We start from the raw sequence: 19,113 nt of genomic DNA on the forward strand, positions 1-19,113 counted from the left end.
AGATCATACCATGCATATTTTCAAATCACAATACTATGAAACTTGAAATAAACCACAAGAAAACTTTGGGAACGCAACAAATACATGGAGATTAAAGAACATCCTACAAAGGAAAGAAGGGATTAGCGAGGAAATTAAAGAAGGAATAAAAAAATACATGGAAGCAAATGAAAATGAAAACACAACAGTCCAAACCCTCTGGGATGCAACGAAGTTCGTCATGAGAGACAAGTATATAGCAATACAGGCCTACCTCAAGAAATGAAAAAAGTCTCAGATATACAACCTAACCTTTCACCTAAGGGAGCTAGCAAAGAAACAGCAAATAAAGCCTAAAGCCAGCAGAAGAAAGAAAATAATAATCATTAGATCCGAAATAAACAATATAGAAACAAAGACCCAGTAGAACAGATCAATAAAACTAAAAGCTGTTTCTTTGAAAGAATAAAATAGATAAACCCCTAGCCAGACTTATCAAGAAGAAAAGAGAAAAAACCCAAATAAACAAAATCTATAGATTTATGAAATCTATAAATAAAATATAAAATAAAATATAATTATATAATATATTATAATTATATAGCATAATAAAGATATATTACATAATTATGTAATAATATAATATATAACTATATAATATATTATTATGTAATATATAATATGTAAATAAAATATAGAGTAAAATCTATAGATTTTCTAGATTCAAAAATCTATAAAGAATTTACCAAACTCAAGACCCCAAAAATAAATAATCCAGTTAAGAAATGGGCAGAAGACATGAACAGACCTTTTTCCAAAGAAGACATACACATGCTTAACAGACTCATGAAAAGATGCTCAACATCACTGGGGGGCCTGGGAAGCTCAGTCAGTTAAGTGCCTGACTCCGGGTTTTGGCTCAGGTCATGATCTCAGGGTTGTGAGACCAAGCCCCAAATTGAGCTCTGCCCTCAGTGGGGAGTCTGCTTAAGATTCTCTCCCTCCGTCTCCCTCTAACCCATCTCCCCATGCAAGCTCTAATAAGTAAACAACTCTTAAAAAACAAAACAAGATGTTCAACCTCACTCATATCAGGGAAATACAGATCAAAAGCAGAGAGATACCTCTTCACACCTGTCAGAATGGCTAAAACTAACAACACAGGAAACAACAGATGTTGGCAAGGATACAAAGGAAGGGGAACCCTGTTACACTGTTGGTGGGAATACAAACTGGTGCAGCCACTTCGGAAAACAGTATGGAGGTTCCTCAAAGAGTTAAAAATAGAGCTACCCTCTAGCAATTATACTAGTAGGTATTTACCCAAAGGATACAAAAATACAGATTTGAAGGGGCACATGCACCCTGTTGCTTATAGGAACATTATCAACAATAACCAAACTATGGAAGGAGCCCAGACATCCATTGACTGATGAATCAATAAAGAAGAGGCAGTATGTGTGTGTGTGTGTGTGTGCGCGTGTGTATACACACATATATATGTATGTATATATATATATACACATACCAAGTAATATGACTTAGCCATTAAAAAGAATGAACTCTTGCTATTTGCAATGACACAGATGAAGCTACAGTGTATTATGCTAAGCAGAAGACAAATACCATATGATCTCAGTCATATACGGAATTTAAGAAATAAAACAGATTAACATATGAGAAGGAAAAAGGAGAGGGAAACAAATTGTAGGAGACTCTGAACTACAGAGAACAGAGTGCCTGGGACTCTCAGTTGGTTAAGCAACCTCCTTCAGCTCAGGTCATGATCCTGGAGTCCCAGAATCAAGTCCTGCATCAGGCTCCATTCTCAATGGGGAGTCTGCTTCTCCCTCTGACCCTCACACCTCTCTTATGCTCTCCCTCTCTCTCTCAAATAAATAAATAAAATCTTAAAAAAAAAAGAGAGAGAACAAACTGAGGGTTGATAGAGAGAAGTGGTTAGGGGAGTGGGCTAAATGAGTGATGGGTATTAAGGTGGGCACTTGTTGAAATGGGGACTGGGTGTGACATGCAAGTGATGAATCACTAAATTCGACACCTGAAACCAATTTTACTGTATCTTTAAATAAGCCCTTGAAATAAAAAACTAACAAAAGTCCCCACAAAATATATGAGGAAGAAACTGACAAAAATGAAAGGGGAAAAGACAAATCCACAATTAAAGTTGGATAATTCAGCACCTCCATAATCTAGAAATAATAAACAGAGGGGCACCTGGGTGGCTCAGTGGGTTAAAGCCTCTGCCTTCGGCTCAGGTCATAATCTCGGGGTCTTGGGATCAAGCCCCGAATTGGGCTCTCTGCTCAGCAAGGAGCCTGCTTCCCCCTCTCTCTGCCTGCCTTTCTGCCTACTTGTGATGTCTCTCTGTCACATAAACAAATAAAATCTTAAAAAAAGAAATATTATTAATATTATATCAATATATTCAACAATTTAGATAGTATTTATGATAGACTACTTATTTCCATTGACACGGAAAGAACAAAAAATCTGAATGTTTCTATCTTCTGATTTTAATTTCCACAAAGAGAGGCCCCTGGGTGGCTCAGTTGGTTAAGCAGCTGCCTTTCGCTCAAATCATGATCCCAAGGTCCTGGGATCTAGCCCTGCAAAGGGCTCCCTGCTCAGTGGAGAGCTTGCTTCTCCCTCTCCCTCTGCCTGCCTATCTGCCCACTTGTGCTCTCTCTTTGTCAATAAATTAATTAATTAAATTAAATAAAAAATTGCCACAAAGAACTCCAGGCTCAGGTGTCTTCATTACAAAATCCAATCAAACATTTGAGGAAAAAATAACACCAATTTAACCCAAACACTTCCACATGCAAGAGAATGAAGTTGAACACTTACCTTAACACTGTATACAGAATTTCACTCAAAGTGAATCAAGGGCAATGATTTCTTGAATATGACACCAAAGCACAGGCAACAAAATAAAAAATATATAAATTGTACTATATCAATATTAAAAACTTTTGTGCATCAAAGAACATGATCAACAGAATGAAAATGCAACGCACAAAATAGGGGAAAAAATTTGTAAATCAAATATCTAGTAAATAAATCATATTTCTAGTAATTTCTAGTAATATCTAGTAATATTTCTATTAATTTTTCTAGTAATTTCTATCGCCCTCGACCCCCAAGGACGACAAGAAGCCCCAGTTCAGATGTATCTTCTTTCTCTTTATTTCCGCAAGTCTACACACTTATATACGTTTACATGACCAATCAGCGAGCAGGGTACAGGAGGGAGCGAATTAGGCTGTGCACCTAAACAAACAACTTCGCTAGCAACCAATGCTGTTTACTTCCTCTTTGGGCGTTCCGCTTAGTCTCAGGAGGCAATCCTAACCTGGCAATTAGCCAGGCGCCATCTTTTAATGGCAGAGGCCGCCCTGGCCAGGGGCCTGCCTCCAACAATTTCATTATCTAGTAATTTCTAGTAATATCCAGAATACATATAAAGAACTCCAATAGTTTAAAAAAAGGAAAGAATAACTTTGAAAATGGGCAAAAGACTTGAGAAGACATTATTCTCAAAAAGATATGCAAATATACAATGAACACATGAAAAGATGCTCAATATCACTAATCATTAGGGAAAAGCAAATCAAAGCCATAACAAGATGTAATCTCACACCCATTGTGTTAGTATTATCACAAACGAACAAAAAATATTCAACCAAGTGTTGGTGAGGATGAGGAGAAATTAGAACCCTTGTGCACTGCTGATAGGAATGTAAAATATTACAGCCACTACAGAAACACTTCTTTAAAAAATAAACAATACAATTACTATATAATCCAGAAATTCCACTTCAGGGTTTATACCCCCAAAGAATTGAAAGCAGAAACTAAAACACATATTCAGCATTATTCACAGGAGTCAAAAGATGGAAGCAATCTAAGGATCCATCAACAAATGAATGGGTAAACAAAAGGTGCTACAAATTTGGTACACAAATACAATGGAATATTATTTAGGGATTTAAAAAAAAAAAGATTCTGAGAACATCTGAGTGGCTCAGTGGGTTAAGCATCTGCCTTCGGCTCAGGTCATGATCTCAGGGTCCTGGGATTGAGCCCTATATCTGGCTCTGTGCTGAACATGGAACCTGCTTGAGATTCTCTCTCTCCCTCCCCTCAGCTCATGCTCCCTCTTTCTCACTCGCAAAAAATGCTTCTGGAATGGTGACATGAGGAACTCCTATATGTGTTCCCCAGTGAAACAATTATAGCTGGTAAAAATTATAATTTTCCTAAGGGAATATATCAAATGAAGAAACATTTATTAAATCTCTATAAGAAGAGCAAGAGTCTATAGCACTTGAGCCTTTGCCTTCTACCTCCCCTGGACAGTATATAGAACAACAGAGCAGGGGTGCCTCAGTGGCTCAGTGGGTTAAAGCCTCTACCTTCAGCTCAGGTCATGATCCCAGAGTCCTGGGATCAAGCCCCACATCGAGCTCTCTGCTCAGCAGCGAGCCTGCTTCCTTCTCTCTCCCTGCCTGCCTTTCTGCCTACTTGTGATCTCTGTCTGTCAAATAAATGAATAAAATCTTAAAAAAAAAAAAAAAAAACAGAGCAATTGACTAGCAGTTAGTGAAGCCCAACATTTGTGTGTCATACCAAATGAAGCAGACAGCTTTACAAAGAAGATATGATGAAAATATCACACCAAATAGAAAATATCTGTAAAGATATGGAAATTTTTTAAAAAACAAATGGAAATTTTAGATTTAAAAAGTACAAAAATACAAATGAAAAAGTCACTTGAAAAACCCAATAGTAGATTTGAAATGGCAGAAGAAAGAATTAATGAACTTGAAGATAGGAAGATATATTATGAGTCCAAGGAACAAAAAGAAAATAGAATAAAGAATAATGAACAGAAAAATGTAGGATACCATTTTTCCCTCTTTTTAAAGTTTTTATTTAAATTCCAGTTAGCTAAGATGCAGTATATTAGTTCCAGGTGTGGTAAGTCAACACTTCTATACATCAATCACCTGGTGCTCATCACAAGTGCACTCCTTAATCCCCATAGCCTATTTCCCTCATCCTCCAACTCACCTCCCTTCTGGGAACCATCAGTTTGCCCTCTACAGTTAAGAGTCTGTTTCTCAGGGTACCTGGCTGGCTCAGTGGGTTAAGCCTCTGCTTTTGGCTCAGGTTATGATCTCAGGGTCCTGGGATTGAGCCCCATATCAGGCTCTCTGCTCAGCAGGGTGCCTGCTTCCCTTCCTCTCTCTCTGCCTACCTACCTCTCAGCCTACTTGTCAAATCTCTGTCAAATAAATAAATAAAATTAAAAAAAAAAAAGTCTGTCTCTCAGTTTGCCTCTCTTCTCTCTCATTTTTTTCCTTTTGCTCATTTGTTTCTTAAGTTACACATATGAGTGAATTTATATTATATTTGTCTTCCTCTAACTGACTTATTTCATTTAGCATAATATTCTATAGCTCCCTTCATGTCATTGCAGATGGCAACATTTCGTTCTTTTTTATGGTCTAGTAATATTCCATTATATACACACACACACACACACACCCCACACCACACACACATTCCACATCTTCTTTATTCATTTATCAGTTGGACACTTGGGCTGTTTCCATAATATGACTATTGTAGATAAAGTTGCTATAAACAGAAGTGCATGTATCCCTTTGAATTAATGTTTTAGTATTCTTTGGGTAAATACCTAATATTGTGATTCCTGGATCATAGGGTAATTCTATTTTTAACTTTTTGAGGAACCTCCATACTGTTTTTCGAAAGTGGTTGCACCGGTTTGCAATCCCACTAGCAGTGTAAGAGCATTCCCTTTTTTGTGGGATACAATTGAGTAATGGAAGTAAGGGGAAAAAAGAAGAAAGGGAAAATGAGTAGGGAAAAAATTAAACAAAATTATGACTTGAAAATATTCCAAATTTGATTTTTAAAAATCTACACACTTAAAAAGCTCAAACAACTCAAATAAATGCAGAGAGTCACATCTGGAAACCTAATAGTAAAATTTTTGAAAGCCAAAGATAAGGAGGAAATTTCTTTTTTTTTTTTTAAAGGTTTTATTTATTTATTTACTTGACTGAGAGAAAGAGATCACAAGTAGGCAGAGAGGCAGGTGGGGGTGGGAGGGAGCAGATGCCCTGCTGAGCAGAGAGCCCAATGTGGGGCTTGATCCCAGGACCCTGGACCATGACCTGAGTGGAAGGCAGAGGCTAACCTACTGAGCCACCCAGGTGCCCCAAGAAGGAGGAAATTTCTAAAGCAGCAAGAATAAAATGAATTGTTACTTACAAAGGTACCCTAAAAGCATTAACAAATTATTTCTCTTTAGAAATGATGGAGAACAGAAGCCTGTGGGGTGACACATTACAAGTGGAGAAAGAAAACCAAATTCAACCAAAAGTCTTCTATCCCGAAAAAACATCTTACAAAATGAAAATGAAATAAAAAATTCATGGTAATTTCCGGGTAAATGAAAAACTGCTTGCAGAGCTGTCTTAAATAAATATTAAGTTACTGAGGAAACTTCTTTGTGCTAAATTCAAAGACCCAAGACAGTAATTCATATTCACATGATATTGGAAAAGCAATTGTATGAATAATATGTATATCATGTATAGTTAGACCCATAACATAAAAATTTTAATTTTTTATGGGAGAAAAGCTGTATTGGAGTAAGGAAATGATACCAGATGCCAATTCACATCCACCGGAGCAAATGAAGAGAACCAGAAATAATAAATAGTAAGATTAATATACCAAAGTCTATAAATATATATTTGCTCTTTTTTCTTTTCTTAACTCCTTTAATAGACCTAAAAGTGCATATAGTAATAATTATAGCATTGTATTGTTGGATTTGTAACATATATAGATATAATATGTATAATGATAATTGTACCAAAAAAGGGAAAAGGGAATGGACCTATATTCTTATCTATATCTCAATGGAAGTAGGTTAGTGTAAGTCTAAAGTAGGTTCTAATAAGTTAAGATATATTTGGTAAGCCCTATATAAACCACTAAGAAAATAACAAAAACAATGAAAAATATCATTAAAAGAAGTAATTGTTCTACTAGAAAATATTTACTTAAAACAAAGAAAGTAGCAAAGGAAGAACAGAGGAACAAAAAAAATGAGACATACAGAAACAAAATGTAAAGTAATATATGTAAGTTCAATTATATCCATAATAAAATAAATGTGAGTGTACTAATCAATCAATCAATCAATCAGTCAAAACTGTCAGACTGGGAAAAAATTCAAAAATATACTGTCTACTAGAGAAACATTTTAGTTAATTCATTGACTTATTTATTTATTTAGAGAGCACCTGGTGGGGGAGAGGAGAAGAGAGAGAGAGAATTTTAAGCAGGCTCCACACCCAATGCAGACCCCAATGTGGGGTTCTATCTTCTGACCCTGAGATCATGATCTGAGCTGAAGTCAAGAGTTGGACACTTAACCAACTGAGTCATCCAGGTGCCCCCAGAGATACATTTTATATTCAAAGATATGGATAGATTGAAAGTAAAAGGATAGAGGAAAGATATATTTTGCAAACAGCAATCATAAAAAAGCTGGAGTGGCAATATTATCATCAGCTAAAATAGACTTTAAAACAAAGAATGTTATCAGAGATAAAAAGGAATATTTTATAATGATAAAAGCCTCAAGCTATCAAGAATATACAAAAATTATAAACATATATGCACCTAACAACAGAGCCACCAAAATGCAAAAACTGACCGAACTGAAGGGAAAAAACAGACAATTTGACAAAAATAGAGACTTTAATACTTCACTCTCAATAATAGAACAACTAGAAAGAAGAAGAACAAGGAAATAGAGATTTCAACATTTATAAACCAACTATCCTTAAAAGACCTTTACAGGCCACCACCAAACCATGGCAGATTACATACTCCTTTCTAGTATACATTCACTAAGATAGGTCATTGCTAGAATATAGAATAAGTATCAAATATTTTAAAATTTAAATTATATAAAATATGTTCTTCAGCCTTAATGGAGTGAGGAAGGGAAATCAATAACAAAAAGAAATTGGAGACTCACAAATATGTGGAAATTAAACAGTATATTCCTAAATAACTAATGGATCAAAACAAATCACAAGGAAGATCAGAAAATACTTTGAGATTAATTAAAATGAAGACACAATTTACCAAACCATATGTAATGCAGCTAATACGGTATTTAAAGGGAAACATAAAACACCAAATTTAAAAAGAAAAAATACCTTAAATTGACAACCTAAATATCCACCTGAAGATAGTGGGAAAAAGCAAACTGAACCTAAAGGAAACAAAAGGAAGGAAATAACAGAGATTAGAACATAGATAAACAAAACAGAAAACAGAAAAACAACACAGAAAATTTTAAAACACCAATTTGGTCCTTTAAAAGAAAAAACTGACAGGGGTACCTGGGTGGCTCAGTGAGTTAATCATCTGCCTTTGTCTCAGGTCGTGATCCCAGAGTCCTGGGATGGAGCCACACATTGGCTCTCTGCTCAGTGGGGAGTCTGTTCTTCCCTCTGCTTCTACCCTTCCCACCTGCTCATGCTCTCACTCACTCTGTCTCTCAAATTAATAAAAAAGTAAATAAAAGCCTGGGTGGCTCAGTTGGTTAAGCAGCTGCCTTCAGCTCAGGTCATGATCCCAGCGTCCTGGGATCGAGTCCCATATCGGGCTCCTTGCTCGGCAGGGAGCCTGCTTCTCCCTCTGCCTCTGCCTACCATTCTGTCTGCCTGTGTGCTCTCTCTCTCTCTCTGACAAATAAATAAAATCTTTTAAAAAAAAAAAGTAAATAAAATCTTTTTAAAAAGGTAAACAAAACTGACAAATATTTAGCTAGTCTGACCACATAGAAAGCAAAATGATGAAGAGAAAAACACAGATTAATATAACCAAAAAAATGAAAGGAGGGGCTCCTGGGTGGATCAGTCGGTTAAGCATCTGCCTTTGGCACAGGTCGTGATCTCAGTGTCCTGGGATTGAACCCCACATGGGGTTTCTTGCTCATCCTGCTTCTCCCTCTCCCTCTGCCTGCTGCTTCCCCTGCTTGTGTTCACTTTCTCTCTCTCTCTCTGTTAAATAAATAAATAAAATCATTTAAAAAAAAAAAAAAAAGGAAAGAGGGACAATACCACTGACAGAAATTTTTAAGGATTAAAGATTATAAGGAATACTATGAGTAACTGTATGCCAATATATTAAATAATGTAGAAGAAATACACAAATGCATAAAAGAGATAGAGAAATTGACAATTGAAATTGAATCAAGAAGAAATAGAAAATTTGAAGAGACCTGTAGTAAGTAAAGAGATTGAATATAATTAGAATATTAAATATAATTAGAAAACTACCAAAATAAAAATTCCAGACCCAGATATCTTCACTGGTGAATTCTACCAAACATTTAAGTGAGAGCTATTCTATATATATACAATGGAATATTACTTAGCCATCAAACAAAATAGAAATCTTGCCATTTGCAACAACACGGATGGAACTAGAATGTATTACACTAAGGAAAGTAACTCAGTCAGAGAAAGACAAAAAGCGTATGATTTCATTCATATGTGGAATTGAAGAAACAAAACTGATGAACAGAGGAGAAGAAAAGGAAAAATAAAAATAAGAGGAAAACAGAGAGGGAGGTAAACCATAAGATACACTTACGTAGGGAGCAAACTGAAGGTGCTGGGGGGTAGGGGTGGAGACTTGTGTAAATGGGTGATAGGAATTAAGGAGGGCACTTGTTGTCATGAGTACTGGGTGTTATATGCAAGTGATGAACCACCAAATTCTACGCCATATTATGAGCAACTATACAACAGCAAATTTGACAATCTGGAAGAAATGGATGCATTCCTAGAGACGTATAAACTACCAAAACTGAACCAGGAAGAGATAGAAAATATGAACAGACCCATAACCAATAAGGAGATTGAAGCAGTCATCAAAAATCTCCCAACAAACAAGAGCCCAGGGCCAGACGACTTCCCAGGGGAATTTGACCAAACATTTAAAGAAGAATTAATTCCTATTCTCCTGAAACTGTTCCAAAAAATAGAAATGGAAGGAAAACTTCCAAACTCATTTTATGAGGCCAGCATTACCTTGATCCCCAAACCAGACAAAGACCCCATCAAAAAAAGAGAATTACAGACCAACATCCTTGATGAACACAGATGTGAAAATTCTCACCCAAAATACTAGCCAGTAGGATCCAACAGTACATTAAAAGGGTTATTCACCATGACCAAATGGGATTTATTCCAGGGCTGCAAGGCCAGTTCAACATCCGCAAATAATCAATGCAATACAATACATTAATAAAAGAAAGAATGAGAACCATATGATACTCTCAATAGATGCTAAAAAAGTATTTGACAAAGTACAGCATCCTTTCTTTTTTTTTAATTTTTAATTCTTTTACTTAGCATATAATGTATTATTAGCCCCAGGTGTACAGGTCTGTGAGTTGCCAGGTTTACACACTTCGTAGCACATACCTTCCCCAATGTCCATGACCCCACCCACCCTCCCTACACCTCTACCCCTGGCAACCATCAGTTTTGCAAGATTAAGAGTCTCTTACAGTTTGTCTCCTTCCCGATCCCATCTTGTTTCATTTATTCTTTTCCTACCCGCCAAACCTCCCACGTTGCCTCTCAACTTCCTCATATCAGGGAGCTCATATGATAATTGTCTTTCTCTGATTGACTTATTTTACTAAGCATAATACCCTCTAGTTCCATCCATGTCATCGCAAATGTTAAGATTTCATTTCTTTTGATGGCTGCATAGTATTCCAGTGTATATATATACACCACATCTTCTCTATCCTTTTATCTGTTGATGGACATCTAGCTTCTTTCCATAGTTTAGTTATTGTGGACATTGCTGCTATAAACATTCGTTTGCACATGCCCCTTTGGATCACTACATTTGTATCATTAAGGTAAACACCCAGTAGTGCAATTGTTGGGTCATCGGGTAGCTCTATTTTCAAGTTTTTGAGGAACCTCCATGCTGTTTTCCAGAGTAGTTGCACCAGCATACATTCCCACCACCAGTGTAGGAGGGTTCCCCTTTCTCCGCATCCTTGCCAGCATCTGTCATTTCCTGACTTGTTAATTTTAGCCATTCTAACTGGTGTGAGGTGGTATCTCACTGTGGTTTTGATTTGTATTTCCCTGCAGCATCATTTCTTGATCAAAACTCTTCAAAGTGTAGGAATAGAGGGTACATTCCTCAATATCATCAAAGCCATCTATGAAAAACCCACAGTGACTATAATTCTCAATGGAAAAAAACTGAGAGCTTTTCCCCTAAGGTCAGGAACACAGCAGGGATGTCCATTATCACCACTGCTACTCAGCATATTACTAGAAGTCCTAGCCTCAGCAATCAGACAATAAAAAAGAAGGGGCATCCAAATCAGCAAAAGAAGTAGTCAAACTATCACTCTTTGTAGATGATATGATACTTTATGTGGAAAATCCAAAAGACTCTCTGCTAGAACTTGTACAGGAATTCAGTAAAGTGTCAGGATATAAAATCAATGCACAGAAATCTGTTGCATTGCTATACACCAACAAGAAGACAAAAGAAAGAGAAACTGAGGAGTCAATGCCATTTACAATTGCACCCCAAACCATAAGATACCTAGGAATAAACCTAACCAAAGAGGCAAAGAATCTGTACTCAGAAAACTATAAAGTACTCATGAAAGAAATTGAGGAAGACACAAAGAAATGGAAAAATATTCCACGCTCATTGATTGGAAGAACAAATATTGTGAAAATGTCTATGCTACCTAAAGCAATCTACATGTTTAATGCAATCCCTATCAAAATCCCATCCATTTAAAAAAAATGGAACAAATAATCCTAAAATTTATATGGAACCAGAAACGATCCTGAATAGCCAGAGGAATATTGAAAAAGAAAGCCAAAGTTGGTGGCATCACAATTCTATAGTTCAAGATCTATTATAAAAATGTCATCATCAAGACAGACACTACTGGCACAAAAATAGACATGTAGATCAATGGAACAGAATAGAGAGCCCAGAAATAGACCCTCAACTCCATGGTCAACTAATCTTCGACAAAGCAGGAAAGAATGTCCAGTGGAAAAAAGAGTGTCTTCAACAAATGGCATTGGGAAAATAGGACCGCCACATACAGAAAAATAAAACTGGACCATTTCCTTACACCATACACAAAAGTAGACTCAAAATGGATGAAGGACCTCAATGTGAGAAAGGAATCCATCAAAATCCTTGAGAACACAGGCAGCAACCTCTTCGACCTCAGTCACAACTTCTTTTTTTTTTTTTTTTTCAGTCACAACTTCTTTCTAGAAACATCACCAAAGGCAAGGGAAGCAAGGGCAAAAATGAACTCTTGGGACTTCATCAAGATCAAAAGCTTTTGCACAGCAAAGGAAGCAGTCAACAAAACCAAAAGACAACTGACAGAATGGGAGAAGATATTTGCAAACGACATATCAGATAAAGGGCTAGTATCCAAAATCTATGAAGAACTTATCAAACTCAACACCTAAAGAACAAATAATCCAATCAAGAAATGGGCAGAGGACATCAACAGACATTTCTGCAAAGAAGACATCCAGATGGCCAACAGACACATGAAAAAGTGCTCCACATTACTTGGCATCAGGGAAATACAAATCAAAACCACAACGAGTTGACACCTCACACCAGTTAGAATGGCTAAAATTAACAAGTCAGGAAATGACAGATGCTGGCAAGGATGCGGAGAAAGGGGAGCCCTCCTACACTAGTAATGGGAATGCAAGCTGGTGCAGCCACTCTAGAAAACAGCATGGAGGTTCCTCAAAAACTTGAAAATAGAGCCACCCTACAACCCAGCAATCACACTACTGAGTATTTACCCTAAAGATACAAATGTAGTGATCTGAAGGGGCACATGCACCCAAATGTTTATAGCAGCAATGTTCACGATAGCCAAATTATGGAAAGAACCTAGATGTCCATCAACAGATGAATAGATAAAGAAGATGTGATTATATATATATATACATATATGTATATATATAAAAGAATACTATGCAGCCATAAAAAGAAATGAAATCTTGCCATTTGCAATGACATGCATGGAACTAGAGGGTATTATGTTGAGTGAAATAAGTCAATCAGAGAAAGACAATTACCATGTGATCTCCCTGATATGAGGAATTTGAGAGGCAAAGTGGGGGGTTTGGGGGGTAAGGAAGGAAAAAATGAAACAAGATAGGATCGGGAGGGAGACAAGATGGGATCGGGAGGGAGATTAAGAGAGGGAGACTCTTAAATCTCACAAAACAAACTGAGAGCTGCAGGGGGAGGGGGATAGGGAGAGGGTGGTTGGGTTATGGACATTGGGGAGGGTATGTGCTATGGTGAGTGCTGTGAAGTGTGTAAGCCTGGCGATTCACAGACCTGTATCCCTGGGGCAAATAATATATTATATGTTTATAAAAAATTTTTACAACAAAATTCTGCTAAACCTAGCAAAATAAAAAAAGAATTATGCACTGTCATCAAGCAGAATTTACTCCAGAAATGCAAAGGTGGCTTAACTTCTGAAAATGAATTAATGTAATACAAATATCAATACAATAAAGGACAAAAACCACATGATCATCTCAATAAAAGGAGAAAAAGTATTTGACAAAATTTAACAACCTTTCATGATTTAAAAAAAACCCACAACACTCAACAAGAAATAGAAGGGAACATCCTTAATCTGATAAATGGCATCTCTAAAAAATGCACAGCTAGCATCATACTTAATGGCAAAAGACTAAGTACTTTCACTCTAAGATCAAGACAAAAATCTCCTCTTACACTTATTCAATATTGTTGTGGAGGTTCTAGTCAGGGTAGTTACCCAAGATAAAGATATAAAAGCATCCGGATTGGGAAAAAAGAAGTAAAATGATCTCTGTTAGCAGATGAAATGATTTATATGTAGAAATTCTAGAGAACTTACTAGAGAAAAAGATTAAAACTAATAAATGAGTTCAGCAGGATAGAAGATCAATATACAAAACTCAACTATATATATGTATATGTATGTACATTTTTAAAGATTTTTTTTTATTATTTATTCATTTGACACAGAAAGATCACAAGTAGGCAGAGAGACAGGCAGAGAGAGAGGAGGAAGCAGGCTCCCTGTGGAGCAGAGAACCTGATGCGGGACTCGATCCCAGGACCCCGAGATCATGACCTGAGCCGAAGGCAGCGGCCCAACCCACTGAGCCACCCAGGCGCCCATGTATGTACATTTTTAATGATCAATCTGAAAATGAAACTAAGAAAAGAATTCCATTTACAATAGCATGCAAAGAAATAAAATACCAAGGAATAAATTTAATAAATGAAATGCAAAACTTTTACTTTAAAAACTATAAAATATTGTTGAAAAATTAATGATCTAAATAAATGGAAAACAACCACATCTTTTTAACAAATGGTACCAGGACACCAGGACACAAAGACCAACTCCAAATTAATCGAATACGTAAGTGTAAGAGCCGTAACTATAAAACTCTTAAAGGAAAATATAGAGTAAGTCTTCATAATCTTAAATTAGGCAATGGGTTCTGAAAGATATGACACTGAAAGCATGGACAACAAAAGAAAAAATAAACTGAACGTTATAAACATTAAAAATTCTTGTGCTTCAAAAAAATTAAAAAATAAATTAAAACTCTTGTGTTGCCAAAGATACCATCAAGAAAATGAAAAGGCAATTCACAAAATGGAGAAATACAATTTCAAATCATATATATGATAAGTGTATATAGAGTATATAAATAACTTTTGTTATTCAGTAATAAAAAGACAACCTAAGTAAAAAAAAAGGCGGGAGAAATGAAAAAACTGAATTTCTCCAAAAACATACAAACATGCATCAGTTATTAGGGAAATGCAAACCAAAACCACGATGAGATGCCACCTCATACCCAATAAGGTGACTTTAACCCTAAAGATAATAACAAAGATAGTGCAAATGCAGAGAAATTGGAACCGTCCTACGCTATCAGTGAGAGGATTGCTTTGGAGAAGCAGTCTAGTAGTTCCTCAAGATCCACAGAGTGACCGCATGGCCCTGCAATTTACTCCTAATATATACCTAAGAGAAATGAAGACCTACATCTACAATTAGTTGTGCACAAACGCTGTAGTATCGTCATTCATAAGAGAAAAAAGTGACAACACCACCATTAAGTAAAATGTGGTCTAGCGGTGTAATGGAACATTACTTGGTAATACAAAAAAACGAATGCTACACTAATACATGTTACACCATGGATAAATCCTAAAAGCGTTAGTCTAGGGGCACCTGGGTGGTTCAGCGGGTTAAACCTCTGCCTTTATCTCAGGTCATGATCTCAGGGTCCTAGGATCGAGCCCCGCATCCAGCTCTCTGCTCAACAGGGAGCCTGCTTACCCCCTCTCTCTCCGCCTGCCTCTTTGTCTACATGTGATCTCTCTCTCTCTCTGTCAAATAAATAAATAAAATCTTTGATAGAAAAAAAGCATTTGTCTAAGTAAAAGAAGCCAACTTCAAAAGACCACAGTTTGCATGATTCCATTTATATGAAATGTCCAGAATTGTCAAATCTATACAGATATAAAATAGATTATTATGTGTCTAAGGCTGGGAGAGTTGAGGGTAAATGTGTAGTGACTGATTATGGATGGCGGTTTCCTTTTGAAGTGTTGAAATGTTTTAAAATTGATTGTGGTGATGTGTGTACAACTCTGAGAACATACTAAAAAGCACTGAATCATTCACTTTAAATGAACAAATTATATGGTATGTGAATTATATCTCAATAGAGACAAATTTATTATGCAAAGGAAAAAATCTATTAAAATGTCAATGAAATTCACCACATTGGCATAATAAAAGAGAAAAATATAATTTGATCACTACATGAAAAGCAAAAACAAAATTTAACACCATTTTATGGTATAAAAAAACAAAGCCACTTTCTAAATCAGTAAGTTCCTCAAAAGAAATTTTTTGACCTGATAAATACATCTACCAAACAAACAGACAAAAAAAACCCAACAACAATTAAAACCAAGAAAAGTCTAAAATAAAACCTACCTAATGGCCAAGCTACCAAATGCTTTCACCCTAAGATCGACAATAACATGGGACATTTACCTTCACCACTTCTCCATTGCCTATCTTGGGCAAAAAGGAAGAAAAAGAAAGGCTCGCAAGTTAGAAAAAAAGAAGTAAAACTATATTCACAGGGATATATTTGTGTATGAAGGAATTCCTAAGAAATGTAAAAAAAAGACTTGGAGGGCTTAATAAGTGATATAAACAAGACCACATGATACAAGGTCAATATAGAAAAACGTACTGTATTTTTACATACAAGCAACAAGTAATTAGAAAATAAATGTTAACATCATTTATAATAATATGCAAAATGAAATAAGGATAAATTTAACAACATGTGCAAGATCTGTGAAATGAAATGAAAACTCAAACTTTTTTTTAAGATTTTTACTTATTTACTTGACAGAGAGAGAGCACAAGTAGGCAGAATGGCAGACAGAAGAAGAGAGAGAAGCAGGCTCTCCGCTGAGCAGAGAGCCTGACTCAGGGCTCAATCCCAGGACCTTAGGATCATAACCTGAGCTGAAGGCAGCGGCTTCATGGACTGAGCCACCCAGGCACCCCAAGAAAACTCAAACATTTCTGAGCAAAATTTTAAAAGACCTCAGTAGTGAAGAGATACTTATGTTCATGGATTGGAAAATAGAACCTCAATCTATAGATGCCATACAATCTCTGACACAGTTCCAGAAGGATTTTTGAAATTGAAAACCTGATTCTAAAAAAAAAAAAAAAAAAAAAAAAAAAAAAAAAGCTGATTCTAAAATTTATAGGGAGGGGCGCCTGGGTGGCTCAGTCAGTTAAGCATCTGCCTTCAGCTCAGACCATGATCCCAGGGCCCTGGGATTGAGCCCCATGAGGGGCTTCTTGCTCAGTGGGGAGCCTGCTTCTCCCTCTCCCTCTGCCTTCCTCTCCCCCTGCTTATGCTCTCTCTCTCTGTCAAATAAATACATAAAATCTTTTTTTAAAAAATCAACTTATATGGATATCTAAAGAACCTAAAATACTTAAAATAGCTTCTAATGACGAAGTTGGAGGTCTTACACTGCCTAATTTTAAGACTTACTATAAAGCTACAATAATCAAGAAAGTGAGGAAGAATCCAGAAATATATTTATGCATTGGTGGATATTTGATTTTGTCAACTGATTATCCACAAAGTTCGCAAGACAATTGAATGAGAAAAAGATATTCTTTCCAACAAATAGTTGCTGGCACAACTGGATATCCTTATGAAAACAAAACAAGACCCTTGAACTTTTCTTCACTCCACACATAAAATTTAATTCAGAATGGCTTATATACCTAAATGTAAGAACTAAAGCTATGAAACTTCTAGGAGAAAACTTCGGAGAAATCTTTGCAATCTTCAGATAAATAGATACTTCTTAGGACACAAAAAGCACAAACCATTGACTTCACCAGAATTCAAAACTTCTTCCCATCAAAAGATAACATTAAAGAAATGAAAAGGCAAGTCATAGATTACAGAAAATATTCATAATAAATGGCAGACAGATGACTGATGACTCATTACCAGAATATATAGAGAAATTTTATAACTCAAAATAACCCAAATAGGGGCATCTAGGTGGCTCAGGCATTAAGCATTTGCCTTTGGCTCAGGTCATGATCCCAGGGTCCTGGGATCCTGCGCCACATCGGGCTCTCTGCTCAGCGGGAAGCCTGCTTCTCTCTCTCCCACTCCCTCTGTTTGTGTTCCTTCTCTCACTGTCAAATAAATAAATAAAAATCTTTAAAAAGAATAACCCAAATAAAAAATGGGCAAATATTTGAAGAAGTATTTCTCAATATAAAATCTAAAAATTACTCATAAGCACATGAAAGGATGCTCAATGTCCAGTCATCAAGGAAATGGAAACCAAAACCATAAGATTCACTACCCACTCACTAGAATAGCTAAAATTTTAAAACTACCAATACCAACTTTCGGTAACTTATGTGTAGCAAGTTCAATCTTTATATATTGCTGGTGGCATGCAAATAATACATTTTTTTTTTTTTGGAAACAGGTTGACCTCTCTTATAAAGTTAAACATATGTTTCCTACATGGCCCAGCAATCTCACTTGTAGGTATTTACCCAAGAGACGTGAGGACACACATCCACACAAACAAATTAATTTTATCCACAATATTCAACACCTGGAAACAACCCAAAAGTTCATCGAAAAGTGAAAAGATTATCAAATTGTGGTATATTTACAAAATGGAGTATGAGTCAGCAATAAAAAAGGATGAACTACTGGTACACACAACAATTTCGGTAAATCCCCCAAATATAATGTCAAATGAAAGAAACTATTCACAGAAGAGTATATACCATATGATACCATATTTATGAAGTTTTAGAACAGGCAAAACTAATCTAATACTATCAGAAAATAGTTCGTTTGCTTGGGTCCAGGTATGTGGGAAATGATTGCTAATGATGCATTAACTTTTGGGGGTAATGGAAATGTTTTATATCTTGATTTGGGTGGTCATTACATGTACGTGTTTACTTGTCAAAATTTATCATACAATATGTCTTAAATGTATGCCTTTTATTATATGTAAATTAACTTCAAAATGTTTATTTAAAAAAATAAATGTGTATACTATTTAAATGATTTAAATGATTTTAATTAATAGAGTAATAAGAGATCCTCAAAATAATTTTAGGACTTCTCTTTTTTTTGAAGAAGGGGCACACAACATCTGTATTTTGACAAAGTATAGTAGAAACATTTTTATAATCATGAGTGCTTTAATCCTTTGAAGTGATTCTAACCTTTGAGTTTCGGCTGTGGCTAAGAGGAAATCCCTTTAAATTCCAAATAGAAAACATTTTCTTAAATTCTGAAAAAAAGAAGATATTCTGTCCTGTTCCAA

General features: G+C 35.9%; 1 protein-coding gene across 1 annotated transcript in view; it reads left to right on the forward strand.

Annotated features, from left to right (window-relative positions):
- Positions 1-7,093, forward strand: part of LOC123388843 (predicted GPI-anchored protein 58) — a 51,249-nt gene extending 44,156 nt beyond the window's left edge. The window contains exon 5 of the mRNA XM_045069126.1: positions 6,344-7,093. Coding sequence (XP_044925061.1) covers positions 6,344-6,349 — 6 coding nt within the window. The 3' untranslated portion in view covers positions 6,350-7,093. The remainder of the gene's footprint in view (positions 1-6,343) is intronic.
- Positions 7,094-19,113: the final 12,020 nt, after the last annotated feature.

This window comes from Mustela putorius, unplaced genomic scaffold (assembly GCF_011764305.1).
Source record: "Mustela putorius furo isolate JIRA1106 unplaced genomic scaffold, ASM1176430v1.1 tig00003913_pilon_pilon_pilon, whole genome shotgun sequence".
Lineage (NCBI taxonomy): Eukaryota > Metazoa > Chordata > Mammalia > Carnivora > Mustelidae > Mustela > Mustela putorius.